The 26738-nt window shown below is 36.5% G+C and overlaps 12 protein-coding genes, 17 long non-coding RNA genes and 2 other non-coding genes across 31 annotated transcripts; 14 read left to right on the top strand and 17 right to left on the bottom strand.

Annotated features, from left to right (window-relative positions):
* Nucleotides 1-723: 723 nt before the first annotated feature.
* SPOM_SPNCRNA.2777 lies at nt 724-958 on the bottom strand. The gene has a single exon (NR_192145.1). It is a non-coding gene; the product is annotated as a non-coding RNA (long non-coding RNA).
* SPOM_SPATRNALYS.02 lies at nt 738-812 on the top strand. The gene has a single exon. It is a non-coding gene; the product is annotated as a tRNA-Lys (tRNA).
* Nucleotides 959-1259: 301 nt separating the features above from the next.
* SPOM_SPNCRNA.758 lies at nt 1260-2858 on the top strand. Its single transcript, NR_151131.1, has one exon. It is a non-coding gene; the product is annotated as a non-coding RNA (long non-coding RNA).
* amt2 (plasma membrane ammonium transmembrane transporter Amt2) lies at nt 1308-3507 on the bottom strand. The gene has a single exon (NM_001018895.3). It carries the CDS (start codon nt 2947-2949, stop codon nt 1411-1413), a length of 1539 nt encoding a protein of 512 aa, NP_593462.1. The 5' UTR covers nt 2950-3507; the 3' UTR covers nt 1308-1410.
* A 1210-nt stretch (nt 3508-4717) lies between these two features.
* SPOM_SPAC664.13 (uncharacterized protein) lies at nt 4718-5071 on the bottom strand (the record flags this gene model as incomplete). Its single annotated transcript, NM_001018894.1, has 1 exon — nt 4718-5071. The coding sequence occupies one exon, from the start codon at nt 5069-5071 to the stop codon at nt 4718-4720; it is 354 nt and encodes a 117-aa protein (NP_593461.1).
* Nucleotides 5072-5326: 255 nt separating this feature from the next.
* On the top strand, nt 5327-6434 carry sdh6 (succinate dehydrogenase assembly factor 1). Its single transcript, NM_001018893.3, has 2 exons — nt 5327-5759; nt 5846-6434. Exons 1-2 carry the CDS (start codon nt 5682-5684, stop codon nt 6005-6007), a joined length of 240 nt encoding a protein of 79 aa, NP_593460.1. The 5' UTR covers nt 5327-5681; the 3' UTR covers nt 6008-6434.
* Nucleotides 5400-5810, bottom strand: SPOM_SPNCRNA.2776. The gene has a single exon (NR_192144.1). It is a non-coding gene; the product is annotated as a non-coding RNA (long non-coding RNA).
* On the bottom strand, nt 6387-8824 carry ssc1 (chaperone Ssc1). Its single transcript, NM_001018892.3, has one exon. It carries the CDS (start codon nt 8565-8567, stop codon nt 6543-6545), a length of 2025 nt encoding a protein of 674 aa, NP_593459.1. The 5' UTR covers nt 8568-8824; the 3' UTR covers nt 6387-6542.
* On the top strand, nt 8796-9524 carry SPOM_SPNCRNA.757. The gene has a single exon (NR_151130.1). It is a non-coding gene; the product is annotated as a non-coding RNA (long non-coding RNA).
* On the bottom strand, nt 8930-9276 carry SPOM_SPNCRNA.2775. Its single transcript, NR_192143.1, has one exon. It is a non-coding gene; the product is annotated as a non-coding RNA (long non-coding RNA).
* A 149-nt stretch (nt 9525-9673) lies between the features above and the next one.
* On the bottom strand, nt 9674-12622 carry klp2 (kinesin-14 family minus-end directed microtubule motor Klp2). Its single transcript, NM_001018891.3, has 2 exons — nt 12552-12622; nt 9674-12506 (listed from the first exon to the last, which is right to left on the bottom strand). Exons 1-2 carry the CDS (start codon nt 12579-12581, stop codon nt 10083-10085), a joined length of 2454 nt encoding a protein of 817 aa, NP_593458.1. The 5' UTR covers nt 12582-12622; the 3' UTR covers nt 9674-10082.
* Nucleotides 10168-10581, top strand: SPOM_SPNCRNA.2774. Its single transcript, NR_192142.1, has one exon. It is a non-coding gene; the product is annotated as a non-coding RNA (long non-coding RNA).
* SPOM_SPNCRNA.2773 lies at nt 10688-12647 on the top strand. The gene has a single exon (NR_192141.1). It is a non-coding gene; the product is annotated as a non-coding RNA (long non-coding RNA).
* Nucleotides 12648-12874: 227 nt separating this feature from the next.
* ggt1 (gamma-glutamyltranspeptidase Ggt1) lies at nt 12875-15467 on the bottom strand. The gene has a single exon (NM_001018890.3). The coding sequence runs from the start codon at nt 15078-15080 to the stop codon at nt 13188-13190; it is 1893 nt and encodes a 630-aa protein (NP_593457.1). The 5' UTR covers nt 15081-15467; the 3' UTR covers nt 12875-13187.
* On the top strand, nt 13049-13880 carry SPOM_SPNCRNA.2772. The gene has a single exon (NR_192140.1). It is a non-coding gene; the product is annotated as a non-coding RNA (long non-coding RNA).
* On the top strand, nt 14080-16273 carry SPOM_SPNCRNA.2771. Its single transcript, NR_192139.1, has one exon. It is a non-coding gene; the product is annotated as a non-coding RNA (long non-coding RNA).
* SPOM_SPNCRNA.2770 lies at nt 16096-16305 on the bottom strand. Its single transcript, NR_192138.1, has one exon. It is a non-coding gene; the product is annotated as a non-coding RNA (long non-coding RNA).
* Nucleotides 16306-16552: 247 nt separating this feature from the next.
* Nucleotides 16553-16877, bottom strand: SPOM_SPNCRNA.2769. The gene has a single exon (NR_192137.1). It is a non-coding gene; the product is annotated as a non-coding RNA (long non-coding RNA).
* On the top strand, nt 16823-18566 carry bfr2 (traub family ribosome biogenesis protein). The gene is made up of 4 exons (NM_001018889.3): nt 16823-16865; nt 16908-16955; nt 17002-17101; nt 17163-18566. Exons 1-4 carry the CDS (start codon nt 16856-16858, stop codon nt 18361-18363), a joined length of 1359 nt encoding a protein of 452 aa, NP_593456.1. The 5' UTR covers nt 16823-16855; the 3' UTR covers nt 18364-18566.
* Nucleotides 18567-18859: 293 nt separating this feature from the next.
* rad9 (checkpoint clamp complex protein Rad9) lies at nt 18860-20656 on the top strand. Its single transcript, NM_001018888.3, has 4 exons — nt 18860-19144; nt 19198-19531; nt 19589-20202; nt 20259-20656. Exons 1-4 carry the CDS (start codon nt 19040-19042, stop codon nt 20484-20486), a joined length of 1281 nt encoding a protein of 426 aa, NP_593455.1. The 5' UTR covers nt 18860-19039; the 3' UTR covers nt 20487-20656.
* Nucleotides 18980-20504, bottom strand: SPOM_SPNCRNA.2768. The gene has a single exon (NR_192136.1). It is a non-coding gene; the product is annotated as a non-coding RNA (long non-coding RNA).
* On the bottom strand, nt 20655-21791 carry rlp7 (ribosome biogenesis protein rlp7). The gene is made up of 2 exons (NM_001018887.3): nt 21637-21791; nt 20655-21419 (listed from the first exon to the last, which is right to left on the bottom strand). The coding sequence occupies exons 1-2, from the start codon at nt 21757-21759 to the stop codon at nt 20793-20795; spliced, it is 750 nt and encodes a 249-aa protein (NP_593454.1). The 5' UTR covers nt 21760-21791; the 3' UTR covers nt 20655-20792.
* snoR39a lies at nt 21505-21580 on the bottom strand. The gene has a single exon (NR_197138.1). It is a non-coding gene; the product is annotated as a small nucleolar RNA snR39 (small nucleolar RNA).
* Nucleotides 21533-21837, top strand: SPOM_SPNCRNA.2767. The gene has a single exon (NR_192135.1). It is a non-coding gene; the product is annotated as a non-coding RNA (long non-coding RNA).
* A 33-nt stretch (nt 21838-21870) lies between these two features.
* On the top strand, nt 21871-22410 carry SPOM_SPNCRNA.756. Its single transcript, NR_151129.1, has one exon. It is a non-coding gene; the product is annotated as a non-coding RNA (long non-coding RNA).
* On the bottom strand, nt 21999-22383 carry SPOM_SPNCRNA.2766. The gene has a single exon (NR_192134.1). It is a non-coding gene; the product is annotated as a non-coding RNA (long non-coding RNA).
* Nucleotides 22411-22532: 122 nt separating the features above from the next.
* rpl13 (60S ribosomal protein eL13) lies at nt 22533-23391 on the bottom strand. Its single transcript, NM_001018886.3, has one exon. It carries the CDS (start codon nt 23360-23362, stop codon nt 22736-22738), a length of 627 nt encoding a protein of 208 aa, NP_593453.1. The 5' UTR covers nt 23363-23391; the 3' UTR covers nt 22533-22735.
* Nucleotides 23392-23493: 102 nt separating this feature from the next.
* On the top strand, nt 23494-24103 carry rps1602 (40S ribosomal protein uS9). Its single transcript, NM_001018885.3, has 2 exons — nt 23494-23883; nt 24027-24103. The coding sequence occupies exons 1-2, from the start codon at nt 23509-23511 to the stop codon at nt 24072-24074; spliced, it is 423 nt and encodes a 140-aa protein (NP_593452.1). The 5' UTR covers nt 23494-23508; the 3' UTR covers nt 24075-24103.
* Nucleotides 24104-24228: 125 nt separating this feature from the next.
* Nucleotides 24229-25794, bottom strand: paf1 (RNA polymerase II-associated Paf1 complex protein). The gene is made up of 2 exons (NM_001018884.3): nt 25752-25794; nt 24229-25714 (listed from the first exon to the last, which is right to left on the bottom strand). Exons 1-2 carry the CDS (start codon nt 25752-25754, stop codon nt 24347-24349), a joined length of 1371 nt encoding a protein of 456 aa, NP_593451.2. The 5' UTR covers nt 25755-25794; the 3' UTR covers nt 24229-24346.
* On the top strand, nt 24284-26550 carry SPOM_SPNCRNA.2764. The gene has a single exon (NR_192132.1). It is a non-coding gene; the product is annotated as a non-coding RNA (long non-coding RNA).
* Nucleotides 26075-26331, bottom strand: SPOM_SPNCRNA.2765. Its single transcript, NR_192133.1, has one exon. It is a non-coding gene; the product is annotated as a non-coding RNA (long non-coding RNA).
* Nucleotides 26551-26738: the final 188 nt, after the last annotated feature.

Genomic DNA, 26738 nt, shown 5'->3' with positions numbered 1-26738 from the left:
CAACGTAAGTACTAGAGGGATGAGCGAATCCAATGGCGGTAGAGAAAGTAGAAATGGAATATGTAGGTCAAAAATGAAAGAGAAGTAGAAAAAAAAAATCCATACTATGAATAAAGTTATTACTTCAACTGTTTGGCACTTGTAAGAAATTATCCTCATCGAATTTATCTTATTAGCACTATAAATAAATTCACACAATTTACTGAAACAAGAGTACCAAAGTTCATAAAAATTATAAATTATATATCTTACTATAGACTGCTAATTTTACTGGCCCTTCAAACCCTCTTACAGTTTTATTGAATATATATATAAATTGACATCTTAACAGTAATGCAATAAAATAAATAAAACATTTAGTAAAGCGGAATGATGGTTCAGACATTACATATTATTTTTGTAATAATGAGTAGAATAACTCAACATGTTTCTTTCTTGAATTTTATATTTTTTTAACCTTTACTTTAATTTGATTTGTTATTTTTATTAAAAAATTAAAAAAATTCATAGGAACTCATCATCTATTGCCTAATTTAAGACTCAAAGACTCTTCTTTATTCAAAACTGAATATTATTTAAATACATATAAAATATACATATATGGATACAAGAGATTCGCTAATTATCAATTTCAATCGCCAAGTTTATATAGAAATTTCATATTCAATATTCTCATTAAAAATACGTTCTAAAAGTAATTAGATATAAACTACTAAGTTTAACCCCATTCAACCAAGTCCCGTTTAGCTCAATCGGCTTAGAGCGTCCGGCTTTTAACCGGAAGGTTGCGAGTTCGAGTCTCGCAGTGGGAGTTTACTTTTTATTTTTTGTTTCGATGCAGTAGTGAGGTTTTCACTTCCGGTAAATTCGTAAACAGTAAATAGTTATTAAAGCCTAATTCGACGTACTTTTTTGTACCTATTCATTGGTTTCATGGTGAATGATGATTATACAAAATACAAACTTATTATGACTGGAAACAAAGATTGACTTGCTCATTTTAAATCTTTTGGCTTATAAGATAATTAATTCTCTTCATATTTGGATACACAAATTACAAACCAAATTCGCATAAAAATATTTTCATTACAATTATTAGTCTTGCCTTTAAACCGAATTCATTTTAAATGCTGTTAACAAAAAAAAAACCTTAAAATTATAATTTAAGATTCTGACCTCTTTAGAAGTAAAAACAAGCAAATCTTTCAAGAAATTTCTAGTCTTTGTAATTTTGTTCAAAACTTCCCAAACAGCGACCTTGTAGTTGTGCTATTTTCTTTTTTTCTTTAAACAATCATAAACCAATCTACCAAAATTTTCATTTCTTTTATTAACTTAAAATCTTTTCTCCAATTCAACCTTTTACTTTTTTTTTTTAAACCCAAATAACTTTGTACGATGCAAAAAGATTTAGATCGTAAGTCCAAGCTCCAATGGGTTTGTTGATTCTAGAATCTTGCCGGGAGCAGCCACATTTCCAGTAGGTTGAGCAACGCCATTGGAAATAATGATTTCTTCAGGTACACCGGCAGGGGAAATCTTCCAATGCTTATATTCACGACGTTCTTCAATATAATCAAACGCGTATTCACCTATTTGATCAGCATCCACACCAATTTCTTCAGCATCAGGGCTCACTCGAAGTTGAAGGTAGGGAATTTTGTCCGTAATGAATAAAATGATAAACGTGACAACAAAGTCGTATGCACCAACAGCACAAATATAGGCCATTTGCAAGCCTAGTTGGCGCCAATGGTGATCAAACCAACCACCTCTGATTTTGTTTTCACCAACATAAATACCATCCATTGCTGCGATATAATCAACGGCAAACAAACCATTCAAAAAGGTACCCACAAAACCCGCAACACCGTGGATAGCGAAAATATCCATCGCATCATCAATGCGCATATGTGACTTTAACTTAATGGCCCAATTGCAACATAAGCCAGTAATAGCACCAATTGCCAAAGAGGCATGAGGACTCACAAAACCAGCACAAGGCGTTGCAGCCACCAAACCGGCAACAACCCCGGAACAAAAACCTATGGTTGACCATTTCCTAGTGCGAAAAATGTAGTCGTAAATAACCCATACTAAACCAGCTACAGCACCTGCTAAGTTTGTGTTGGTGATTGCCATAGCGGCTCGCAGATTGGAGCCGTAAGCACTACCACCGTTGAAACCAAGCCAACCAAACCATAGCAGAGATGTTCCCAATACAACATTGAGCACAGAATGAGGGCGAAATTGTTCCTCAACAAATTTGGATCGACGTCCTAAACAAACCGTATACGCCAAAGCTGCAAATCCTGATCCAACTTCTACAGGTCCTCCGCCAGCGAAATCGTATACACCAAATTTAAAAGCCCAACCATTTGGATTCCAAATCCAACACGCTATGGGACAATAAACGACAGTGAGCCACACAAATGTGATGATGAGCATTGGACCAATACGACCTCTTTCAGCGGCGGCACCAGTGAAGAGGGCTACAGTAATTGCGGCGAACATTCCTTGAAAATTTGCAAATACAAGCTCGGGAATATTATTGCTACCAGGAGAGTAATCGGCAAGTGTGCGAATAAAGGCAAAATGACGAAGATTGCCAATATAACCAGAGGTTCCAGTTTGAGAAAAAGCAAGAGAATAACCCCAGAAATACCATTGGAAAAAACTAACACATAAACCAAGCATAGAGAGCATGATAAGAGCCAATGTATTTTTCCTTCTTGCTAAGCCAGAGTAGAAAAAAGCCACACCAGGCACCATAATAAGACACAATGGAGTACAAGCTAAAATCCAACTAGTGTTTCCATAATCATAAAATTTATTAAGATCTTCGTGCAAAACATTTCCACCACTACCACCACTAGGTGTAGCTGTAGCTGGCAGTACTGAAATATAAACAGTAGAAGTTGCTGTGGGAATTGAATTCACTGACGACATGGCAACGAATTTTTTAGAAAAAATTTTTTCTTTCTTTTTTATACCTTTGAAATTAAGAGAGGGATTTAAAAATGATTAAATGTTAAATTGGATTGGAAAGGTCCTAAAGATTCTGAGTTATAAAACTTTTTGGTCAACAAAGAAGCAAAGCACAGTAATAAGACTATTAGTAATTGATTCAGACACTAGAATCAGTGATGGTTAAAAATACTTAATATGATTTAACCAAAAAGGAAGTTGTTACGTAAAAGGGGAACTCTTAAAACAGAAAATCAATGATCTGATCTATATTTTCAAAAAGAAAAAAAAGTAAAATATCCAAGGGAAATGGATAAATATTCTAGCATTTATTAAAAAAAAACACTATTTTCTCTTGAATTTAAGTCAAGATCGAGATATAATCTTCAGCAATTTCTCAAACGAATCAAAACTTCGAGTGACTAGATGTAAACAGCACTTTTACAAGTAGTATAATCTCAAGAAACGATGTCGACTTCCACAATCCCAAACATTCAAAAATTCGTGAAATTGACAATGGCGCTGTTTGGGGAAGAAGTTGTGTTTGACGCTCACCGAAAATCGCTATATATGTCAGTAGTAAATAACGGGGGCACACAGAGGCGACTTCCAGCACGAGTAAAAAAAACCAGGTAGATAGCGGATAATTTCTTTTTTAAATAAATGTTTTTTAACTACAAGGTAGTGATGGTTTTTCTATCCGAAGCTGTAACGGATGACTCGGGAAAAAAAATTCGTTCACAGAAGGTTGTTACTTTTTTGAGATGGGAATAGATGAGAAAGACCGGCATCGTCACAACAATGTACGAGTTTGCCTTTCAGTTAAATGGATTTTCAACACAGCTATTTAACTATTGTGGAGCATGGCCTCCTTTTCCATTCAACTCCTTCCCCCGGGTAGATTTAATGTACAGACAGCAACGACACACGAAATGTAGTTTTGCCTTGAAAACAGTAAGTTTATAAGTAAAATAGGATGGAACAGCGCCTCTAAGACAGTGAATGTAGCAAAAAAAAATTTTTAGTAATTCAACAGAAAATGTAAACAAGTAACTTTCAGATCTGGATTATTCTCCACAGAACGATAGTTGAGATAACAACCTTATGCAAATTTAAGTATGAAGAGATAGGCGATAAACTGCAAATGTAACTGATAGCTGGATAACCAAATTCTATCAATATCTAAACGGTGGGTTATAGATTCGTTTAAAGTTGAATAGTAAGCAGCTTTCACCCTGGATTTGTTGCTCAGTATTGTCGGCAGTCGACCCGTCAAAAAAATGCCACGGAATGGAAGCTGAGGCATAGACACGTGTGAAAGAGAAGAAAACCATTTAATTATCTTTATTTCATTACAAAATGAGATTAAAAAAATGCAAAAATAAAGAACAACTATGCGTGCTTACTGCCTCTTCAAATAGCAGCAACAGAGTATCTAGTTGCGCAAAATAGTAAACTAGAAGGTATCCATTTCTTGCTTCTCTGTTTTTCTAGCTGCATTTTTTTAAGTTATTCTTTCTCTTTTACGTTATTTAAAGCTTCACACAAGCCTTGTTAGGTTTACAGACCAAGTGGATTGGTTCATTTTAATGAGTTTGATGCTAAGTGTACAAAGGATGGTAGGAAGGAATAAAAAACGTAACTTGCCATGTCTCTTCAAACGAAAGGATTCTTTAAACCTATATGAAAGAGTAGCAGGAAGCATACAGGATTGAGCTAATTCTATAGTCATTCCCATTCGCAAATAAATCTAGCAAGGTTTGCTGGATCCAGTAAGGAAACCATCGAGGTTGTCATTATCGAGTATTTGATGAAAGAAATTCATTTGATCCCGTAATGAACCCATTTCTTTTTCAAAGCGAGCCATAACAGCTTCTGTGACAGCCAAAGAGCGCTCAATGGATTTATAATCTTCAGATTCGGTGAATTCATTAGACTGAACGTGTTCTAACCCATTTTCTAGAACATCTTCGCTTTCCTTGGAATATTCATCAACTACAATAAGACTATTAGAAGAATTACGTGCTTCTGCAGCCTCTGCGATTTCTCTCTCACAGCGAATTTGCTCTTCTTGAATAATCTTTTGAAGCTCCTCCAAATCCATACTCTCTTTATACTGGAACCTCCAGACAAGCCAATTTCGAGTATAAATTTCAAACTACAATATTTCACAAAATTTCAAAGGGAATCGCGAAAAATCAACTGAGTGAAGAAGAGAACTTTACCAAATAATTTATATATGCAAAATGGGGTCTTGTATAAGTCAAAATTTCAACAAATTCGCTATCCTTTACTGCTAATCCCGTGGCCTTCCTATCTCTAAGAAAGAAGTAACATCACCATTTGCTACTTTACATCTGTAATTCCCATTTCAATAAGTAAAAGGGTTTTATTTGATAATCTCAACTTTTGAACCTAATACACAATATAGTATTTACAGCCGAAACCAGGTCAGACATTGGAAATTCGACATTCGCCTCTTACCTCATTTCTACTTGGGTTGACTTGATCGCTTCCTTTTGAAGGTTATTGTTTTCTTCTGTAATCATTACTTCTTTCGTATTTTTTTTTTCTTTTATAAACATCTCCTCGAATAAAGTCGTATTCTACCGTTTTGAAGTTGCTTAAAAATACTTCGGATTGGTAGTTTCATTACAAATCCCTTCATAGCGACTACAACCTATTGTTCCATCCTAGCAAGGTTACCAATTACCATGGCTCTTTCGGGACTTCAAAGACAAGTCATTCACTTTTATCGACGCTGTTTACATGCGGCCAAGGCCAAAGAGCAGGTATGTCTATACATAGCGTTTGCGAATCTGCCTTATTCAAGTATTTTACATCTTATGCTCTTTCTTTTGTACTAACTAATACGTAGCCTTATAATGAACGTTGGATGGCGTTTGTTCATCAAGAATTTCGAAAAAATCAAACAATTTCCAAAAGGGATTTTTTCTATATTGAACATTTGTTGAGAGTTGGCCAACGTCAATATGAAGCTTACTCTCGTCCAGAAGTTAAAGATATTCATTTCTCTTAATTACTTTGATGAGTTGAGATGATATAAGTTGCCTCATTCAAAATTTACCAAAACATTACTAAACTACATGCCAAAAAAAATGTACAACATTTAATTGCTTTACAAAAACAAAAGATAACCGTAGTACAGGATCTTTAACATTGGGCTTAGTCTTCTACCTTTGTTCTCTAACACCAAATTTACACGACCGCTTATTTACACATTCTTCAAAACACCTACGTGAATGAATTACGAAAAAGCATCATCTTAATACTACTGTTCGAATTTTCTTCGCAAAATATTTATAATTAAAACATTTGTAATAATACAAACAGTAACTACTCTGTGATTACATACTAGATGAACAGGTCATATATATGCTTTACGAAGCCAACCATACTTAGAACATTTAATAAAAATATCATAGTTTACCTTTTCAAAATCCAGACATTTTCTTTCAACATGTAAATGGATAATCAATTATCCACATAAATTTTTTGACATATAGAGCTAAAATTGAAAATTGCACATGTCATTTCGTACTGTGGTGTGCACTCTACTTCTTGTCACCCTCAGGAGCAGAGTTATCACCAGAAGATTCATTACCTTGATTTTGGTTCTTGTAGACAGACTCGAAAACCTTCAAAGAGAGTTGTTGAATTTCATCAATCTTCTTCTTCATATCTTCACTAGTAATACCTTCGTCACCAGCGTTGACCTTGGCAACAGTTTCACGGAGATCGGTGATCTTGGAGCGCAAGTCTTCAACAGCTTGTTGGTCCAATTTGTCTTTGTGAATGTCAAGGTTGCTTTCAATATCGGTGCAGACGCTTTCAGCTCTGTTTCCGTTCTCAATAGCCTCCTTGCGAGCCATGTCACTGGCACGATACTTCTCAGCATCGGCAACCATAGCCTCAATCTCAGAATCAGTTAAACCGGAAGATCCAGCAACAGTGATGGAAGAATCCTTGTTGGTAGCCTTGTCACGGGCAGAGACATTGATAATGCCATCGGCATCAACATCAAAAGAAACCTCAATCTGAGGTTGACCCTTAGGTGCAGGAGCAATGCCAGTAAGTTGGAAGTTGCCAATTAATTTGTTGTCACGAACAAGCTCACGTTCACCCTGGAAGACACGGATTTCAACGGCAGTTTGACCATCAGCAGCAGTGGAGAAAACTTGAGACTTGCGAGTAGGAATGGTAGTGTTACGGTTGATCAAACGAGTGAAAACACCGCCCAAAGTCTCGATACCGAGGGACAAGGGGGTGACATCCAAAAGAACAAGGTCCTTAACATGGCCAGACAAGACACCACCTTGAATAGCAGCACCAATGGCAACAGCTTCATCAGGGTTGACGGACTTAGCGGGTTCACGCTTGAAGATACTCTTGACAGTTTCGACAACACGAGGCATACGAGTCATACCACCGACAAGGATAACTTCATTGATTTCAGAGGTTTGCAAGTTAGCATCCTTAAGGGCACGCTTGCAAGGATCGATGGTACGACGAACGAGAGGATCAACAAGTTTCTCAAATTGAGCACGAGAGATTTCCATGTTAATATGCTTAGGGCCAGTAGCATCCGCAGTAATGAAAGGAAGACTGATATCAGTCTTGGAAAGAGAGGAAAGTTCGCACTTAGCTTTTTCAGCAGCCTCACGAATACGTTGAACGGCGAGACGGTCCTTGCTCAAGTCCAAACCCTCATTCTTCTTAAAGGTCTCGACAATGTGACGAACAAGAGCAACATCAAAGTCCTCACCACCCAAATGAGTGTCACCGTTGGTACTTCTAACCTCAAAAACACCATTGTTTAACTCCAAAATAGAAATATCAAAAGTACCACCACCCAAATCGAAAACTGCGACGATGGCATCATTCTTCTTGTCCAAACCATAAGCCAAAGCGGCGGCAGTAGGCTCGTTGACGACACGCAAAACATTCAAACCAGCAATGGCACCAGCAGCCTTGGTAGCTTGACGCTGAGAGTCATTGAAGTAAGCAGGAACAGTAACAACGGCATTCTTTACATCTTTTCCAAGGTAGGTGCTGGCAGTTTCCCTCATCTTACTAAGGATGAAACCACCGATTTGAGATGGAGAGTAGGTCTTACCACGAGCCTCCAACCAAGCATCTCCATTTGAGTGCTCGACAATTTTGTAAGGAACTTCCTTAATATCACGTTGGACTTCAGGCTCTTTAAATCTACGACCGATTAAACGCTTAGTAGCAAAAAATGTGTTTTCCGGGTTAATGACGGCTTGGCGTTTAGCGCTAACACCCACCAAACGCTCGCCATCTTTGGTAAATGCGACGACAGATGGTGTGGTACGGGTACCCTCGGCATTTGCAATAACCTTAGGGGTTTGACCCTCCATGATTGCTAAACATGAGGTGGTGGTACCCAAGTCAATACCGATTACGGGACCCTTAACTTTTTCATTACCACTTGCATTAGAATTCCAGCGGGCGGTCATGCGACTTCCATGCAAGGAAGCGCCAATCTTGAACGATGCTCCCTTGCTTTGGAAACGCAATCCGCTACGGACTACATTAGTGAATCTCGACGAGATCATATTTTTTGAGTTTTGAATAACGACAATTCGTAAATTATAAAACGATTTATTTCACGTTTTATTTTTTCACAAATAGCACCCTTCAAAAATTGTAAGTCTTGCGAATAGTTTTTTCTAAAATTCGATCAAAATTCAAAATTCCTAAAAGCTTTAATAAAAGAGTTGCGAAGAAAATATATGTTTTCCAGAAAAGCACAATAGAAACCAGAAAAACTTTGCTTTTCTCTAACTATTGGGATATATTAATGTGCGCTTTTCCACAAAAACGACGCGTATTCCTCTTTTAAATTCCCAAGGGAGGTAGTGGTTCTGGTTACAAAAAAACAAGTACCTTAACAACGAGAACCTTCTTCGTGGCAATCGCTACCTCATCAAAAAAATTAAGTGGACTAACTAGTGCCCTCCCCTTACTGTTCGGTTAACATCGAATGCCAGAGAAAAATGGACAAGCGGGATGGTGCGATGGTGAAGGAAAAGGAAGCTCGAAGAAGGTTTGCAGTAATACGGTACTAAACCGTTTTAAGAAGCCTGTGGTTACATGATAAAAATGCTTAATGTTGCTCTCGTTATAATTCAGTATTTGATAAACAAATGGAAAAGAATTGGACTATTGGCAAGATATAGAAAAATGCCACCTCAGTATTTACTGAAAAGGGATAGAAGCATTCAAATGAAAGAGAAAAAAAGGAAATGTATTCAAGATTGGCAGTGGAAAATTTATGGAAATTCCTATAATCCCACTAAGTGGATTAAGTAGCAATTAAGAAACCGAAATTAGTACAATTATTAAAGAAAATAAAGTATAATCTGTTAATTTTAGCTTATTCTATATTTCTTGGGTCAATCTGAAGAACATTCCGAAAGGAATAAAATATACAGTGGGTAGTAGAATTTCTAATATTTTTATTATCAAGAGAGAATTAAAGGAACTGCCAAGTTTGAGAAAAAAAAAATAGCTAGTAATATTATATTTTTGGATACTTGATCTTTTCTCCTAAATGTAATTCATCTGTGAAATTTAATTGCTCACCTTTGCTTCATCCAAAAGTCACTTGGAACAATTTTTGTAGTCAGTTACTTTCTAAGATTAACTATACTTTTGAACATACTTTATGAGATATGACTTCATTTTGAGCGAATTATAAACCACCGTACTAAGTAAGTTGGAATGTCATTAGGGTCTAGTCATAAAAGAAAATATTTGCTCAATACTATTATAGAAAACATAAAATATAATGGTAAAATTTGAAAACATTCAAAGGAAAGAACACATATAACCTAAAGAGCGTATTCGAATATATAAAAAAAAAGAGTGAGTTGGAAATGAACGCTTACTTGTATGTATACGTCCATTAAAACGATAATAGTTCTGACTTGTGGTTCTTTATAGGCCCATAAAAATTATTTTCAAAGTATACAAAAGAGAGCAAACAGATCTGTATATTTTACAAAAACGGAAAAGACAGCTCTCCTTATAAACAACAATCCTCAAGCCATCCTGTTGGTGCTTTCCGTTCATTTTGTGACTTTGCGTGCTGTGCCAATTTGAGTATTATTTACCTTTGTTGCAAATCTCAAACTGCATAATGTTTCGGGAACATGCTGTTTTAGTGGGGAAATATTGACAAACATGAGAGTTTTACTATTTCCTCCCAACGAATATTGTAACAAATTAGTCAGCTTGGAATTTCGATACGGAATGTACGTTCCTTCCTTTCCACTTCCCAAAGCATGTATTACATCTCCTAAACAACTTAAACTTTTGTTGATTGCCTGCGTTTCCTTCAAACGTTCACCCACACTTTGGCTACTCGAAAGTCTTTCGGATCCAGCCAGATCAATCAAATTAAGCGTACTTCTGCATGTTTCACCTGTCGTAGAATTGCTTCCATTCAAGTGTAGCATAAAAACTGAATGCGATCTTGAGGAATGTTCATTAGCATTGGTAGCCGCAACAGAACGGTTCTTCGAAGCTTGATCTAACAACCAGGTTACCTGCTCAGGTGTGTCTAACGGTTCGCTGGTTATATTGGTAATAGTCGTCCTTCCGGCCTTCGTGTCATGATATATCTCCAGTTTTTTCTTTCCCTTCTCTTCTTCATTTCCGGAGGCTAAAAGGTCAATAATGGTTTCATTGTATATTTCTAGAAATTGTCCTTCCATCCGATATTCCCAACCTCGTTCTTTCAAAGAAGTAGAGCGATTGTATATCATTCTTACAGATGAAGGGATCATTCCTGTATTTGAAGACATCGTATGCGTCTTGCCTGAACCTGTTTGACCGTAAGCGAATATACAAACATTATATCCGTCCATAGCACTTTGAATTAACTGTGACAGTTCATTAAATACATCCTCATTAGTCGTTTCAGGGGAAAATACACGATCGAAATTAAAGGCATACTGTTTTATCCCGTTCCCTGTTAACGAAGACCCTGGGGCTTGAGCAACAATCTCTATAGTACTAGCTTCGGAATTTTGATCAGGAAAAGCTATTTGTGCTGATTCTCCATCGCCAAGGGGAGGTCGCACTCGACAAAAAACGCGTATGTTACCTTTAAGTTCTTGAATGGTATTATGGAGTTTTCTTCTCAGAGTTTCCTCAGCTATGAGTTTCTCAACTAAACCGTCTCTCTCAACATTGGCAGATTTTAAAATGCCTTCTAGTTCTATAATCTTATTTTTCATAGTATAAACATCTTCTTCAAGTGTTTTGATAGTGCTTTCTAAAGCCCGATTTGTAGATTCAAGCTTCTGAACGTTGGCACTTTGTTGGTCCAACGAAGATTTCAGATTTTCCTTAACAACTGTTTCAGAAGCAAGTTCTCTTTGTAATTGTTCAATCTGCTGTTTCAAAGAATTATTTTCTTCCTGAAGCGGTTGAATTGCAGATTGCAGTCTTTTTTTTTCTAGATCATGCTTATTTTGGACACGTTGCATAGCCAGCGAAGCGCCCTCCTGAACTTTCTTTAATAAAGAATCCTTTTCCTCTTGTAGTCTGGAAATTTTGAGTTCATTTTCTGAAGTAAGCTCTTTAATCTTGTGTGAAAAGTGTTCTTCGGCAGACTGCAATTCATTTTTGTACTCCATGATTAAACTATTTGCTTTTTGTTCAATATTGGAAGCAAAATCCTGTAATTCTGCTTGATGCTGAAGCTCAGCTGTCTCCATCACCCGAGCATGGTTCTCTTCCAACATGGCCATGCGCTGATGATTTTCACTTTTCATTGAGTTTAACATTATCTCCAAACTCTCCATACCCTTTTGAGAAACGATTTTATTAGCCTCCGCCTCAGCTTTTTCTCTCAGAGCCACTGAAAATTGTTCTTGTAACTCCGATGTACGACTCCTCTCGACTTCTAATGATTCTTCAAGCATAGCAATTCTCTGTTCGTAAAATTTGTAATTAGCTGGTCTTTTTGAGGGTGAAGGAATAACTTTAGCCGATAATTGAGCATAAGCCATTTCCATACTCCTCAACCGGTCTTCTGTAGTCCTTAAGGCGCTGGCATTAACAGACTTTTCATCATTATAAGATTCCATACTTTCATCTGACATACTTCTCACATCATCGCTACTATTTAAACTGGATGAAACAGCACTGGCAGGTCTACCAAAATGAGAAGAAGCAGACACTGACCGACTTGAAATGGGATGTGCAGACTTGGGCATCCTGGGATTAGAGGACGCGGTAAAAGGCCTGGCTTTTTTTGCAAGACTAGAAGATTTAACCGAGGCTAAGCTTCCTGGTGGTAACATCTTACTGGGAAATTTAGCAGGTTTCAGTTGGTTAACTTCATTTTGCAATGATAACCGAGGTTTCAGAATATTTGATGAAGATGAATTAGTTTTAATAGTCGGAGGAGGTATATTAGACGTAAATTCTTTAGCAATTTCTCGACTTTGCGACAAAGAACTCGAGGACTGAGGTAGATGCGACTATAAGGAAAAAAATTAATAAATTACACTTAAATTTGTTCTTACAGTTAAACTTTTATGTCCTTCTTCTTCCATACTTTCTCCTTTTCCCCAAAAACATGTGGGTATTGTAAGGTGTTAGAGAAGTTGAGTTTCATAAGCTTAAATCAAAAGTTCACTATTCAACAATTTGTATGGTGGTATTCCATGGACCACGAAGGTCAAAAGCAAATATCCGATATTATGTGAATCTTTAATTCAATTTAATGATTTAGTATTAATTAACACAGTAAAGTATTTTTAATTAGTAAAGGAATATTTGCCATTCGTACATCGAAAGAAATATTTTACTGTTTTACGTTTAAAGTATGAAGATATATTATGTTACGGTTAGAATAAATTCGAAAGTTAAATGTAATTGTTCTTCGTTTTGCTAAAACTTTCTAAATCTAGGAAAGAATGTAATCTATCTAACTAACGAAGGTCCAATCATCACCATCATGTGCACAAATATGTAGACAGTGATCATTCATACGTTTTATGCTTTATAATATTTTTCTCTCATCCCAGCCACAAGCTAAAGATCAGTAAAAAGCACATAAAGATTGAGAATAAGTTAATAAACCTGATAAATTAATAACAACAAATAAAGGAAAATTTTGTGAGCGTCTAAGGAGTTTTTTTTAATAATTTAGTGAAATTTTAATAGGCAGCAGCAACAGCCTGTTTTCGGCTATCACTTAAACCGTACAATGTGCCGTTGGTGCGGAAAACAGCTTGAATTTCACTGAAAGGATATTGAACGGGGATTAAATCCACTATATGACCAAACTTTTCTAAAGCTCTAAGAACTTCAATTTCAACAGTTTCATCGATATAGACGATATTAGGCATTAGCTGATGATGAAATCTAGGACTCTCAACAGATTCTAACAATGACTTGCCCCATTTATATTTTTTAATAATTGTGTCTAACACAGCTGTCACGATTCGGCTGCCACCGCTACCACCAAGAACCATTTCAACTTCACCATTATATACCAAAATCGTAGGCACCGCGGAGCTTTGTGGTCGCTTACCAGGGGCAATAAAGTTGTATGGCGATGGACTCAAACCGAAAGCATTCACTATTCCTGGAGAAGCAAAATCGTCCATGTGATCATTCAGTATAATACCCGTTTCAGGTTCCAAAAGTTGTGAACCAAACATCAAATTGATAGAAGCTGTGAGTCCGACTGCCATATTGTCTTTGTCGATAACGGAAAGATGAGTAGTGCCGTGATCGTTAGGGAAATCGTATTCGGCCTTGTAGTGAGTAAAATCAAAAGTCCTCTCGTTAGAAATATTATTGCGAATTTCATCAGCATATTCCAAAGAAAGTAACTGTTCAACATGATCTGTATTATTGTAAAAAGTTGGGTCTGCTAATACAGTCCGTCCAGCGGACATCCATTTCATTGTTTCAATTAGATGGTGCACGCCAATATCCGTCATTTCACAACCAAGGATAGAAGTACCTTCACTTAAATCTACTTTTGAAAGAACATTTAAACCTAAAATCAAAGCCTCTCCACTACAAGGGGATCCACAAGTAATAACCTCACGATCATAGAAGTTACCATAAATAGGTTCCTCCACAACAACTGAAAAATTGGCCATATCCTCCATGGTTAGTATACCTCCTTGCTGTTGAACAAACTTTACAAGCCTTTCTGCAATTTTTCCTGTGTAAAACACTTCAGGACCAAACTTAGCTATTTCTTCGAGGGTAGACGCTAGAGCAGGCCGATAAAACTTTTCTCCAACGTGTAAAAAAACACCTTCTGGAGCAAATATTTTAGACCAATCTGGATGAGTCTTGAAATAGGAAAACTCGGGTCGTCTGATGCGAGACGCAAGTTCCTTGGGCATTGGCATTCCATCTCTCATAAGACGTATGGTTGGTTCAAACAACTTATGCCAAGGTAGAGAGCCATACATTTTCCAAGCACGCTCGTAGCCAGCAATTTCACCAGGGACGGCAACGGAAAGACCACCTACCTGTGACAGGGTAGAGTTACCATGAAACATATTTTTGCTGGCACCCGCTGGAGCAGTCTCGCGAAAGTTCAAGGAATGTGCTGTACCATTTGGATGGCGTATTAACATAAATCCACCACCGCCAATACCACTTGAAAATGAATTGACAGCTCCAATGCAAATTCCCGATGCGATAGCCGCATCCACTGCATTTCCACCGGCCTTCAAGATGCCAACACCAATTTGGGAGCATGTCTCTTCCTCCGTAGCCACAACTCCATTTTTTCCTTCAACTACTACTCTCTGCGAGCCTTTGTTTTTATATTTGAAGGAGCACCGTTGATTTGCAAAAAAAAGGTCGGGAGATAAAATTGGCCAGATGTATAAAGAAAGTATTGTGCCTGCCAAAACAAGAAATGTGACAAGAATAGAGGGACGAGAAGCCCGTTCTTCTAGAGCTGAAGTGGCTGATTTCTTATTAGATGATAAATGCCGATTTCCAGACTTCACATTTACAGAACTTCGAGCGATGGAAGCAGCCCCTGAACTCTGAGCAGAAGACGTATTGATACCCATCACAATTTAAAAAGTGCTGAAAATATCCAAAAAAAAAAAAACAAGGTATGAAATGGAATGAAATTAAATTTAAAAAAAATACCTTTACCAAGATTAAGGAATCTTGCACAAAACCTTTGAGAAGAGGGTATGGATGAAGAAAATGAAAAGAACTTCTAATTTAACAAATTTAATTTTTGGGGAAAAATGACCCAAAATGGACTAAAGAAAGCCAACCGCAACTTCTACACCTTTTTTTTACGATATTAGCATGAAGAAATCAACAAGGCTAATCAATAATTGAATAGCGTTAGCTTTAAATAAATTCAACGGAAGAAATCCTTGCTTCTCAAGAGAACGGCTCGAGTTTGCTGTGTGCGTGCAAGTTGAGAGAAATAAGCGGGAGGCAAATTGGTGGAGCAAACCACATATCTAATTTATACAACCGAAAACATGGTTTTGACTGTGAAGCCGGCAAAACTAACAAATGCATTTTACTGACTAAAATATCTTTCATATCTTTTGTTTTTAAAAACCGCATATTGGCAAAAAATTTCTAAATCGATAGGTAGATCCTTCGAAAATCCCAATTGATCGACTAGTAAGCGAGGCCGAATAATATGGCGATGAATGCACAATTCATTCAATGTTTATGAATGAGCACTTTGAAAATGGATATTCCATGAAAGATAGATAATAGAAAATCGGTATTAAATGTATTTGATTTTGTAGTCTTTCATCTATCTGTCTAATAATGGTTTGCAACATCGATGTTTATGATATTACAAATTGTTTTTAGGAACTTTTTTCTTATAGTTGATATAAAACTAATATAATAGGGTCGAAAGCGATTCATTTTAACTCATCGATTAATTCAAATTTTGATGTGTTAGTCTAATCCTGGATTTATTTACATGGGCAAAGATTTTTATCAAGGACAAATAGTATTTCAATGCCCAATTCATTTGGTTCCAGATTTTTTGAAAAACTTTTTTTTAAATGTTTTTATTTTCTTTCACATATACTCTGTTACCGATTCGATTTAAAATATTATTGAGCAAAAGCAGTATGCAAGGGTATTGGAATAATATTGACAAAAGCAAGGTATGAAACTTTAAAAAAAACAAATTAGATTTTATTTTATTTTTTTAAGTATAAGAGTTTACGTCTCGTTCTTTTACAGCAGCACCCCATTTTCGAATCGTATGTGTAACGAAATTTTTGAATTTAATTGTAAACATTACTTAAAATCAACACTGTTTTAAGATATTTTTTTGCTTTTTAAAAATAAGCAACAAGTTAAATAGAGACCGCTTTTATTGGAAACAGCAAGCATACACTTACCAAAACTCAACTCCTATTCTTATAACAGTTTTAGAGAGACATAATACTCGTTAGCATAATACACAGTCAAACAATAAAATAATAAATTGGTAATTGTTTAGTTACATTGTCTAGACAGAAAGAAGCAAGATGTGGGGAATTTCCGAGTTTTTACCTTGAGCTTTAACGAACAATTTTTAGCCCTTTAAAAATCGATACTTTAGTCGGTTGCATTCTCTACGTCGTTTTACTAATATAATCAACTCTCGTGCTGTGTTCGTTTTTTCAACTTTTGGTTGCTTCATAAAAACCATATTATTTATTTCAAACAAAGTAATATAACCTCGTCTGTACTAGCTGAATCCGATAAATGCCTTCAAACTTCATTCTTATATTTATTTCATACAATGATAATTTTGCTAACCCACACCCCTTCACTTACCCAGTCCCAGACACATCAAAATTTGCTCAAAATGGGTAAAGGTAAGTTCAATAAGATATTTTTAGGTTCTAATAAATCTTTAGTTTCTTTAAAAGATGAATTGGCAGGGATGCTAAACCCTCAACCGCAGGGTATGTTATTAACGAAAAATTCCGGGATTCTTACTCACATAAATAGAAAGAGACCCTGAAGCTTTAGAGGACGCATTCTCTGATAGAGAGGACTCTAGCGAAGAAGAAAACGATACCTTAGGGAGAGAACATTATGTTGATGTTAGGTATGTTCAAAATTTTTACTTTTGCGTATTTGAGCTTATACTAATGTTTCATATTTTATAGTGAAAGTAAATTACGCTCAAAACAGGCTCCTCAGTTAGACCCAAAATTTAAAGGAAGAAAAACGTCTCGCCAGGAATTACTTAATAGCGGTTCTTTAAACTCTCAATCTTCATCACCATCTGAAGAAGAAGATTCGGAGGAAGACGAAAATGATGCAGTTTCAGAAGATCACGAAAATTTTTCAAGCTCAGAAGCTTCATCAATTTCTGAGGAAAATGAAGATGACGACCAATCTTCTGCCATTCCTGAAAAAGACATGGATCGTTTAAAAAAGATTATAAATGGAGAGAAAAAGCTATCTGATCAAATTCGTACATCCGCCCTTGAAGACATGAAAAAGGGTTTAGCTTTGAAGGAGCAGATGCGTTTTTACGATAATGTTTTAGATACTAGAATCCGTCTTCAAAAAGGATGTAGTCAACTTCTTTCTTCCAGCAACCAACTTCAAGGTGATAAAGTAGAAGCCCGAGATGGTTTAGTATCTTTTATTCAACACACTTTACAGCTGAGGAAAAACTTACTTATTGACTCTGGAGTGGAAATTCTTGACAGTAGATCAAAAAGAAAAGAGAATCCTGTTAGTCTAGAAGAAATTGCTTTAGAAATGAATAACCTTGACGACTCTTTGAATGAGTGGAAAAATGATACTTTAACCAAATGGCATAATCGGGTTCAAGCAGTGCAAGGGATTTCGCAATCTAACAAATTCAAGGCTCTAAATCAAAGTATTGTTCAACAAATCGAAAATTCTATGATTAACAAGAAAGATTTGGTCGAGCGCACTAGAATTGATTACAGTGACCCTAACAACAAAACTTTCAATCCCGAAATTTACAACGACACGGATTTTTATCAATCATTATTGAAGGATTTCATTAATTCTAGAATGGCAGACTCTACTCGAGATGGCACTGTTCGTTGGATGGCTACAAAAAAGCAAAAACAGAAGAAAGAAAACGTTGATACTAAGGCATCCAAAGGTCGAAAAATAAGGTATCACGTTCATGATAAATTACAAAATTTTATGGCTCCCATTGAAGTGACTGTATGGCCGGATGAACAAACTGAAGATTTGTTTAGTAGTCTGTTGGGTCAACAATTAGATTTATCAGAGACAGCTAATGATACAAATACTTCAAACTTCGTGGAGAAGGATGATGAACTGATCTCTTCCAACGACGGATTTTCTCTCTTCGGTTGAAAATAAGCTTGTGCGTGTTGGATAAGCTTCACTATTTGTCTTTTTTTTAATATACGCAAGCTGTGCTAAACATTTAGGGTGCATGATTATTTTTACTTACAGTATATCTTTTTTCGGTTTTAAAAAGGGCATTCGCGGATTTTGGTTCTATTATAATATATTTCGTTTACAATTATTTAGGTTAATAAAAAAATTTAACATATATATGGTTACATAGATGGTCACAATGTCGGGCAATTACAAGTAATAAAGGGTTATCTTGGGCTGAAGGTTTTAGTTTTTGTGCACTTTAGTATTTTAAGCATAAAAGTATGTACGTTTATATGATGTACAGTTGAACTCTTTCTGCTGCAAATTAAAAGCAGCTATAAGTTTCTTCTTATTACAATTCATTGTGTATATACAGATTATTTTGCGATTGATGTTGGCCATTACACTTTCGTACAAATTTCGGCGCGCGTGTCTATACTAATATAAGTGCGTTAAAGCAGGTGCTAGAAAACACCACATTATAGATTTACCTCTGTATATACCAGTTTCAATTCTGTTTGTCAAAAATTGTCGAGATTTATTTACTTCTATTAGCATGAATTAAGAAATTAATCGTCATATCGACTAGAAACTATCGTTATTCGTTCAGCATTCGTCTACATCAATTCACGTACTGGTATATAAAATGGAATTCACTGTTTCAAATGTTAATCTTCGGGACCTCGCAAGGATCTTTACAAATCTTTCTAGAATCGATGATGCTGTCAACTGGGAAATTAACAAAAATCAGGTGTGTTGGAACTTTTTTCAAACCTTACTAAACATTGAAACTAATTGGTAAAGATAGAGATTACATGTTTAAATTCTTCTAGGTCAGGATTTAGCATGGTGACTTTAAAAAAGGCATTTTTTGACAAGTACATTTTTCAGCCGGATTCCGTCCTGTTGACGGGATTGATGACTCCTACAATACGTATTCGTACGCAAGTCAAGCCCATACTATCTGTGTTTAGAAACAAAATCTTTGATTTCATCCCGACTGTCGTCACTACCAATAGCAAGAACGGTTATGGCAGTGAATCTGCAAGCAGAAAAGATGTGATTGTCGAGAATGTTCAAATCTCAATCTCTACTGGTAGCGAGTGTAGGATTATATTTAAATTCTTATGCAAGCACGGTACGTAGTTTGTCCGTCTTATTATTTTATTTGCTCTACTAACGTTTATTCATCAAGGAGTGATTAAAACATATAAAATATCATATGAACAAACCCAAACTTTACACGCTGTTTTTGATAAATCTCTTAGTCACAATAATTTTCAAATAAACTCAAAAATTCTAAAAGATTTGACTGAACATTTTGGTCAGAGAACGGAAGAGCTTACAATTCAACCACTTCAAGAACGTGTTTTACTTACAAGTTTCACAGAAGAGGTCGTACATAATAGAGATATTTTGAAGCAACCTACCCAAACAACTGTTTCCATTGATGGTAAAGAATTTGAACGCGTCGCACTTAATGAGGGAGTCTCTGTTACCCTTTCTCTACGTGAATTTCGTGCTGCCGTCATTTTAGCAGAGGCATTGGGAAGCTCGATTTGTGCATATTACGGTGTCCCAGGAAAACCGATACTTTTAACTTTTGCAAAAGGGAAAAATTCCGAAATTGAAGCGCAGTTCATTCTTGCAACTGTAGTTGGATCAGATGAACAAGAGGTGTCATCTATGATGGGAAATAGATGGCAGCACAGTTCAACACCAGCTTCTCTGTTCAATTCAGTAGAGCGCAACAACTCATTGACTGCTGTAGCACATAATCCCCCTGGATCTATTGGATGGCAAACTGATGTATGTAATTCGGCTTTAGTACTAAGTACAATAATTTATTAACATTAACTTTATAGCAAAGTGACTCATCCAGAATGTTTAATTCTGCGCTTGACCGAAGCGACGAAACTAATGGCATTAAGGAGCCATCAACCACAAACGATGCTGGTCAATCATTGTTCTTAGATGGTATTCCTAATGAATCCGAGCTTGCTGCTTTTAATAATGATGTGAACGATGATGCCGAATTTGGACCAACGCAAGCTGAACAAAGTTATCATGGCATTTTCTCTCAGGAAGACTAGGAAAATCCTTCTTTGCTATGGTGTGTAAAATTATGAACATTTACAGGTGCTTGTGACAACCTCATAAAACACAGCACTCATATTATATAATGTACAATATTTATCAATAATTTAGTTTTTTTTAACTACAAAATTACCCTCATCATACGATACGTTACATAGTAGTTCTAATAAATCAATAAGATAGTGAATAATGTAACCCAATTAATTAAATTCCAATCCACGGCCTATAAAAAGTCTAATATACATTTTTGCATTTTCATCTGAATGCAAAATTTAAGTCATTACACGAACTCAAAGAAAGTTTTAAACTTGTTTCTTAATCAATTCGTTAATTTCTTCTCCACAATAGCCAGCCTTTCGACCCTCATTAAAATGTTTGACCTTTTTCTCCATCAAACTGTGTTTAACTGGAGTCAAAGTGAATGGCCATAAGAATTTAGTAACTTCCTTAAAATGAGAGCCTACATTGTAAATTTCATGAATGATATCTTCAATGGAAATAACATCATATTTGCCCAAGGCCTCCTCAATTAATGCATTATCAGAGAGAGCAATACGCTGACCATTGATCTTACCAAAGCCACGTTTATAAATGAGTTCACGAACAGAATGTAAATTGGGAATACCATACATAACATAAGGTTCGACGATTCGAAGCATTTGAGCAACGGCTTTATTATTTCGCACAAAAACGGCATTGTTAATTCGAGAAAGGCGTAATAAGCGCAGAACTTTGCGAATTTTAGGAGGCATATTCTTGACTCCGGCAATTCGAATAACGAAAAGAAGTTTTGTTTCATCAGGCACGAAAATGTCTCCTTTATTTTTCGCAGATCGATTTAACCTAATCCGTTCTCTTTCTCGTTGGCGGTAGTTATTAATAAAAGTCTCAGCCCTTTTGAAGGTTTCTTTACGATTTTTCTTCTGGGCCTGGAGTAAAATTAGTAAAATGTTTTTAACAATATATAAAAATTGATGAAGTCAAAGGTTTAAATTTAACCAATACAAAATATATGAATCAGCCGAAAGATGGTATTTTGGAGCAGCATCGTCGAAACTAGCAATCCAAGAGTGAAAGGTTCATCTTTTTCATATAAATATGTATATTATGGATATTTCAAACCTGTAGAACAAGCAATTCACATACCTCTTTTTTGGCAATAGCCTGCTCAACACGTTCTTTCCGAGTACGCTCATTGACCTTGCGCTTTTTTAAAAGCACCTCAGGTTCAAGCATAGTCTGTTGTACAACCGGTGCATCCTCCGCCATTTTATCGTCTGTTAGTAACGAGTAGAGGGCACGTTGGGACTATAGACAGACGAAAAATTATAGCTATGAAATGTGACTGCTTTAAGACACATAATGTTCTTCGTTACAATCCGCTAATAAGCGCAAAAAAATTTTGAAGCGATTTTCAAATAGGCTTTGAAATGTGTACTTAAAGGTAAAAAATGGTGTTTAAAAACTATGGCAAATTTAATTTGACAATATAACAAAAATTGCACAATAGTAGATTGCTCCTTCCATATCGAAGCATCTCTTTCTAATAACCAAGACCAAACTTTATCTAATTGACCTTGTACCATTGAAATTCATGTTTAAAAGATATACAAACGATTTTAATAGGAATATTATCAATGTTGAATGTAATCACCTGGTGCTCAAACTCCTCAGGGACGTGGGATATGGAGATGATAAATTTTGCACAACATTAATCGAAACAGTGCGAAAACACATGAGAAGTTGAATAATTGTATTATTAGCCCTTAACTTCTTAGGGTAGCCGTTTAAATGTCATTCATCCTAAACTGAAAAAAAAAATGTGACATTGATGAAATATAGTTTTCCACACGCAATTTATGTAAAATAATCATATACATTTATAAAAATCAGAAAGCAATTATTAAAAGGAAACAATTGATAAACACAAATTTACATATACTGTAAGAAAATGCATGAAAGCCCTTGCAATTCAAAATGAAATTACAAGGTTATTCTATCAATACGACTGTACGACTTACAAACTCAAGAGACTACAATATTTACCACGCTCTTAAACAGCCACCAATGTTATATGCAAATAGGAATTTTAGTGAAACTACTTAAAATTTTTTAAGTGAACTAGCTTCCACTTCTGCTACTGGATACAATACTGTTTGCGAATGTACATAAAAAGCTTAAGTTACCCAAATTCAAACAAAATATTTATACTCCAGTTCTGCCTGATCCATTAACTACAGACATTTTACTTCTTCTTAGCCTCGGCCTCTTCAGCACGCTTCTTTTGGAAAGCAGCGCGAGCACCGGCATAACGAGCATAAGCACGCTCGTTGCTAAGGGTAGAGAAAGCGTTGAAGTTCTTGGCTTCTTCAGTAATGGGCTTGGCCTCCTCAACAGCTTCTTGAGTGATGGGAAGAACAGCGGCAACATCAGTTTGCTCAGCACCAGAGACATCAGTAGCATCTCCCTTCTTGGGTTGACCAGCCTTACGGGGGAAAACAATCAAGTGAGCAAGGTAAACTTTGATGCGCTCAACGTTACGTTGTAAGGACTCCTCAGAGCGGTTGCGACGGCGGTGGTCAACGGGGATACCGATGGTAGAGGCAACACGACGAGAAACACCAGCAGCCTTGAGCTCCTCAAGAGTAAAACCACGACCAGCACGAACCTTCATGTTGTAGCGGATGGTGGGAGGCTTAACGGCGGGACGAATAGCCTCAACGGGACGAGGAGCGATCTTGGCAGCCTTGGTTTGACGAGCTTGACGACGACGCAACTTACGGCCAGGTTGGTTAAACCATGTCTTCACATAACGCTGCCAGTCCTTGTGGAAGTGAGCGTTGGGCAACTGTCCTTTAACGTGAATTGCCATGGTGGTTCAGGTGAGTTGGTGTGGAAGGTAAGTTGGTGCTCGGTGGTGAGGACTTTTTTTCGTAGTCAACACAAACGTGACTGCTTTTTTTCGCAACACTACAGTAACCCATTCTGAATGTGCTAGAGCTTATACAGGAGCCAACCATGCAGTCTGTTCAATGCTTTGGAAAAAAAGGTAACGCTACGGCCGTCGCTCACTGCAAGGTCGGTAAGGGTTTAATCAAGGTCAATGGAGCCCCCCTTTCTCTTGTTCAACCCGAGATCTTGCGCATGAAAGTTTACGAACCCATCTTGGTTGCTGGTGCTGACAAGTTTGCCGGCGTCGATATCCGTGTTCGTGTTTCTGGTGGTGGACATGTTTCTCAAATCTATGCTATCCGTCAAGCCATCTCCAAGGCCATCGTTGCTTACTACCAAAAGTTCGTTGATGAGCACTCTAAGGCTGAACTCAAGAAGGCTCTCATTACTTATGACCGTACTTTGTTAGTTGCTGATCCTCGTCGTATGGAGCCCAAGAAGGTTTGTTTATTATTGAATTTCAAGCAACTTTATTTAGTTTTGGACATAACGCATTTAAGCTTTTTTGTGCTTTGTCTACTGAAGCATTTGGTTGCCTGTCTATATTCACTGTGTTTTTGTATTTTTATACTAACTGTTTCTAGTTCGGTGGTCACGGTGCTCGTGCTCGTCAACAAAAATCTTACCGTTAAGAGAAAATATTATTGGTTTTCCAAAGCAACTGTCATTTAGTCGTAGAATTGTAAATTGTGTAAAATAGTCGAACTTCCACGCGTAATATGCAATATGAATTTTTATACGATAGTTTTACAACTTCTTTATGTATATAGTTTTATACAAAATTCATTTGCGAAGGTTAAAGTGTTATTTCATTGTTTTGTATATACAAGGGTATGCTGCATGAAAGACACGATTAGATCATTTATTTGTTTAGGATAATGTTTCATTTTCAAACATGAAACGATTAATCCTCTTCATTTTGTAGCTGTTCAACTGGCGAAGGCTGTGTATTCCCTTCTTCTACTGGTGGTGCAGGGGAATTTGCTTGCGACTCGGAAGCCGACATATTCTGAGCTTGTGTTTCAGGCTTAACTCCATTAGTTTGTTCAGCAGATTCTAGTTGTTCACGAGATTCCGCAGGTTTCTCTTCTTCAGAGAGTTCCTCATTGAGGCTGCCCTCGACACTTCTTAGTTTCTCCTCCTCTTCTTCTAAATCTTTTATGTTTCCTAAACCAAATGTATCATATCGGGCACGCTTCAGCTGCAACGATTCCTCGTCATTCAAATCACGAAGGCTCAACTCAATACCATCAACAGCATCAAGACTGACTGGAGCACGAACATGACGGCGCTTTAGGGTAGAACGAGCATAAATAGGTGTGTATAAAACTTGGTTAGCTTCAGGATGATCTTTATCTGTGTGAAACGTCAAACAAAGATCTTCAAGCCCTGTGCTATTGACATGCATAGAAGCATCAAAATTACGAAAGTGATTATAAACAAATGGTTCATGAACATCGGCAGAAGCATCATTAACTTTAGCTTGTATCTCTTCCGCTGTCTCTTCTGAAGGTAAGTAGTAGGATAAGAATTCCTCACCCTCTGCAGAAGAAGGCATGAATAGAGCGACTTCGTGACGTTTTGTGAGATTGTGCCCCTCTTGAAGATTAACCAAGGAACTATAAGAATGCGACCGTTCTGACAAATCGTCAGCAACGCGCAACATTAAATGTTGAATTCCTGCCATTGAAGTATTTGGCAACAAGTTCCAGGCTGATACGGGTTTTAAATCAGGCTTGGTAGGATGCTTCAATTGTTCTAACGGTTGTTGCACAACGTCGAAACTCTCATTAATAGCTTCAAGTTGTTTGGGAACCTCGCGAAGCGAACGGCCACGTTGTTCAGCCAATGCTTTACTAGTAGATGCTGTAAGTCGTAAATTTCCCCGATTGGAAGCAGCACGTGCCACTTCTGAAGATATGTACTCGGTGCGTCGCAAGAAAGGTACCTCAAGGTGCGTGGATCCAGAGCCTCCTGCAACTTTTAATAATGAACGGTCAATAGGATCCAAATTAACACTTGATAGATCCGAATGCATCCAGCTGGTATCTCCTTCAAAAAATCCAGTTATTCCGGCCAAATCAAGCGGCATTCCCAATTCAATATCATTTTCAATGGGAATCTTTTTTTCTTGAACTAAAGTTGATACAAAATTTGGTAAGGCATACTGCTTTACTGGATTAGGTATATTGATCAATTTTGGAGGAAACGGCGGAGGAGGAAGAGGGTTATGGTATCTAACCCTCAAAATATAATCTTGCCTCCTATTTTCCTGCTTGATTAGTCTGTTTTTCAAGTCTAGTTCTTACCATTGATGTGTTTTCCACAAATACCCAAGGAGATCACGTTCCCATATAACTTCCTAGCATCACCCTAAATTGGAAACGAGCGTCTAATCTTCGCACCGGTATGAAGTACGTTATAAATTGCTCATTTTCGTTAATTAATTAAAAGAAATCCATAGTACTGATGTTAGAAATGATAACGTGTAAGATCGCAATTCCCTAAAGCCGAGGATTCACTAATAGACGATTAATCATTTTTATTGTACGAATTCTAAAATCCCAGTATTTATGCATGCATCATTATGGATGTTAAGGATTTTGCGTCGATTGTATCACCTATTGAAATCGCCTTTTCTTTTAGCATTATACGATGTTCACTCACTGTAGTCCAATTTCATTATATCATTGTAACAAGTAAATTCGATGATTTTTTGGTAAGCAAATTTTCAACTATTTTGTATGTTGATTACTACAGATAAAATAACCCAACTAAATAAAAAGCAATCCAAAATTGATTAATGAATGCTTGCCTAATCTAGTTTATTAAAGAAATTTCATCGTTCTTGCTATACAGTCAATTTTGTTGAGATCTAAGAGACCATGAGCAAAAATTAAATTAAAAATTTGTAAAAAAAGAATACTAGCTAAAATCATTGAATAAAAGTGCTAATAAACACAACCAAATTCTTCTCAATTTTTACTTAATTTATAAAGACAGATAAATGTAGCAATGTAGAAGTTCATGGTCCAAGTTCTGAATTGTTTACGCATATCTTTATTTAATAGGTGAATGGACTGTTAGTTAATAAAGCCATAAACTGCTTGCATTCTCAGGGAGTTGCTTTACTATTACATATATGTATATATTTTTTATACAATTCGATAACTTATTTTATCAACGGTTTTCAACACTTGTTCATGTATATAACAATATAGACTTAACATCAATCCATCTCATAGCTGTTTGTACTTTAATAATTATTATTAAAATTTAAAAAATTAAAAGAACCA

Source organism: Schizosaccharomyces pombe (genome assembly GCF_000002945.2).
Source record: "Schizosaccharomyces pombe strain 972h- genome assembly, chromosome: I".
NCBI lineage: Eukaryota > Fungi > Ascomycota > Schizosaccharomycetes > Schizosaccharomycetales > Schizosaccharomycetaceae > Schizosaccharomyces > Schizosaccharomyces pombe.
Note: the sequence above shows the minus strand (reverse complement) of the source record. Positions and strands in the feature narration are given on the sequence as shown.

Bases quoted from the DNA above. Each gene is read 5' to 3' on its own strand.
- amt2 (NM_001018895.3), bottom strand. From the start codon at position 2,949: ATGTCGTCAGTGAATTCAATTCCCACAGCAACTTCTACTGTTTATATT.
- sdh6 (NM_001018893.3), top strand. From the start codon at position 5,682: ATGGCTCTTTCGGGACTTCAAAGACAAGTCATTCACTTTTATCGACGC. The intron at 5,760-5,845 runs GTATGTCTATAC...ACTAATACGTAG, and splicing joins CGGCCAAGGCCAAAGAGCAG to CCTTATAATGAACGTTGGAT.
- ssc1 (NM_001018892.3), bottom strand. From the start codon at position 8,567: ATGATCTCGTCGAGATTCACTAATGTAGTCCGTAGCGGATTGCGTTTC.
- klp2 (NM_001018891.3), bottom strand. From the start codon at position 12,581: ATGGAAGAAGAAGGACATAAAAGTTTAACT. The intron at 12,507-12,551 runs GTAAGAACAAAT...TTTTCCTTATAG, and splicing joins AAGGACATAAAAGTTTAACT to TCGCATCTACCTCAGTCCTC.
- ggt1 (NM_001018890.3), bottom strand. From the start codon at position 15,080: ATGGGTATCAATACGTCTTCTGCTCAGAGTTCAGGGGCTGCTTCCATC.
- bfr2 (NM_001018889.3), top strand. The intron at 16,956-17,001 runs GTATGTTATTAA...TCACATAAATAG, and splicing joins GCTAAACCCTCAACCGCAGG to AAAGAGACCCTGAAGCTTTA. The intron at 17,102-17,162 runs GTATGTTCAAAA...CATATTTTATAG, and splicing joins GAACATTATGTTGATGTTAG to TGAAAGTAAATTACGCTCAA.
- rad9 (NM_001018888.3), top strand. From the start codon at position 19,040: ATGGAATTCACTGTTTCAAATGTTAATCTTCGGGACCTCGCAAGGATC. The intron at 19,145-19,197 runs GTGTGTTGGAAC...TAATTGGTAAAG, and splicing joins GGGAAATTAACAAAAATCAG to ATAGAGATTACATGTTTAAA. The intron at 19,532-19,588 runs GTACGTAGTTTG...TTATTCATCAAG, and splicing joins TAAATTCTTATGCAAGCACG to GAGTGATTAAAACATATAAA.
- rlp7 (NM_001018887.3), bottom strand. From the start codon at position 21,759: ATGGCGGAGGATGCACCGGTTGTACAACAGACTATGCTTGAACCTGAG. The intron at 21,420-21,636 runs GTATGTGAATTG...ATTTTACTCCAG, and splicing joins AGGCTATTGCCAAAAAAGAG to GCCCAGAAGAAAAATCGTAA.
- rpl13 (NM_001018886.3), bottom strand. From the start codon at position 23,362: ATGGCAATTCACGTTAAAGGACAGTTGCCCAACGCTCACTTCCACAAG.
- rps1602 (NM_001018885.3), top strand. From the start codon at position 23,509: ATGCAGTCTGTTCAATGCTTTGGAAAAAAAGGTAACGCTACGGCCGTC. The intron at 23,884-24,026 runs GTTTGTTTATTA...AACTGTTTCTAG, and splicing joins GTCGTATGGAGCCCAAGAAG to TTCGGTGGTCACGGTGCTCG.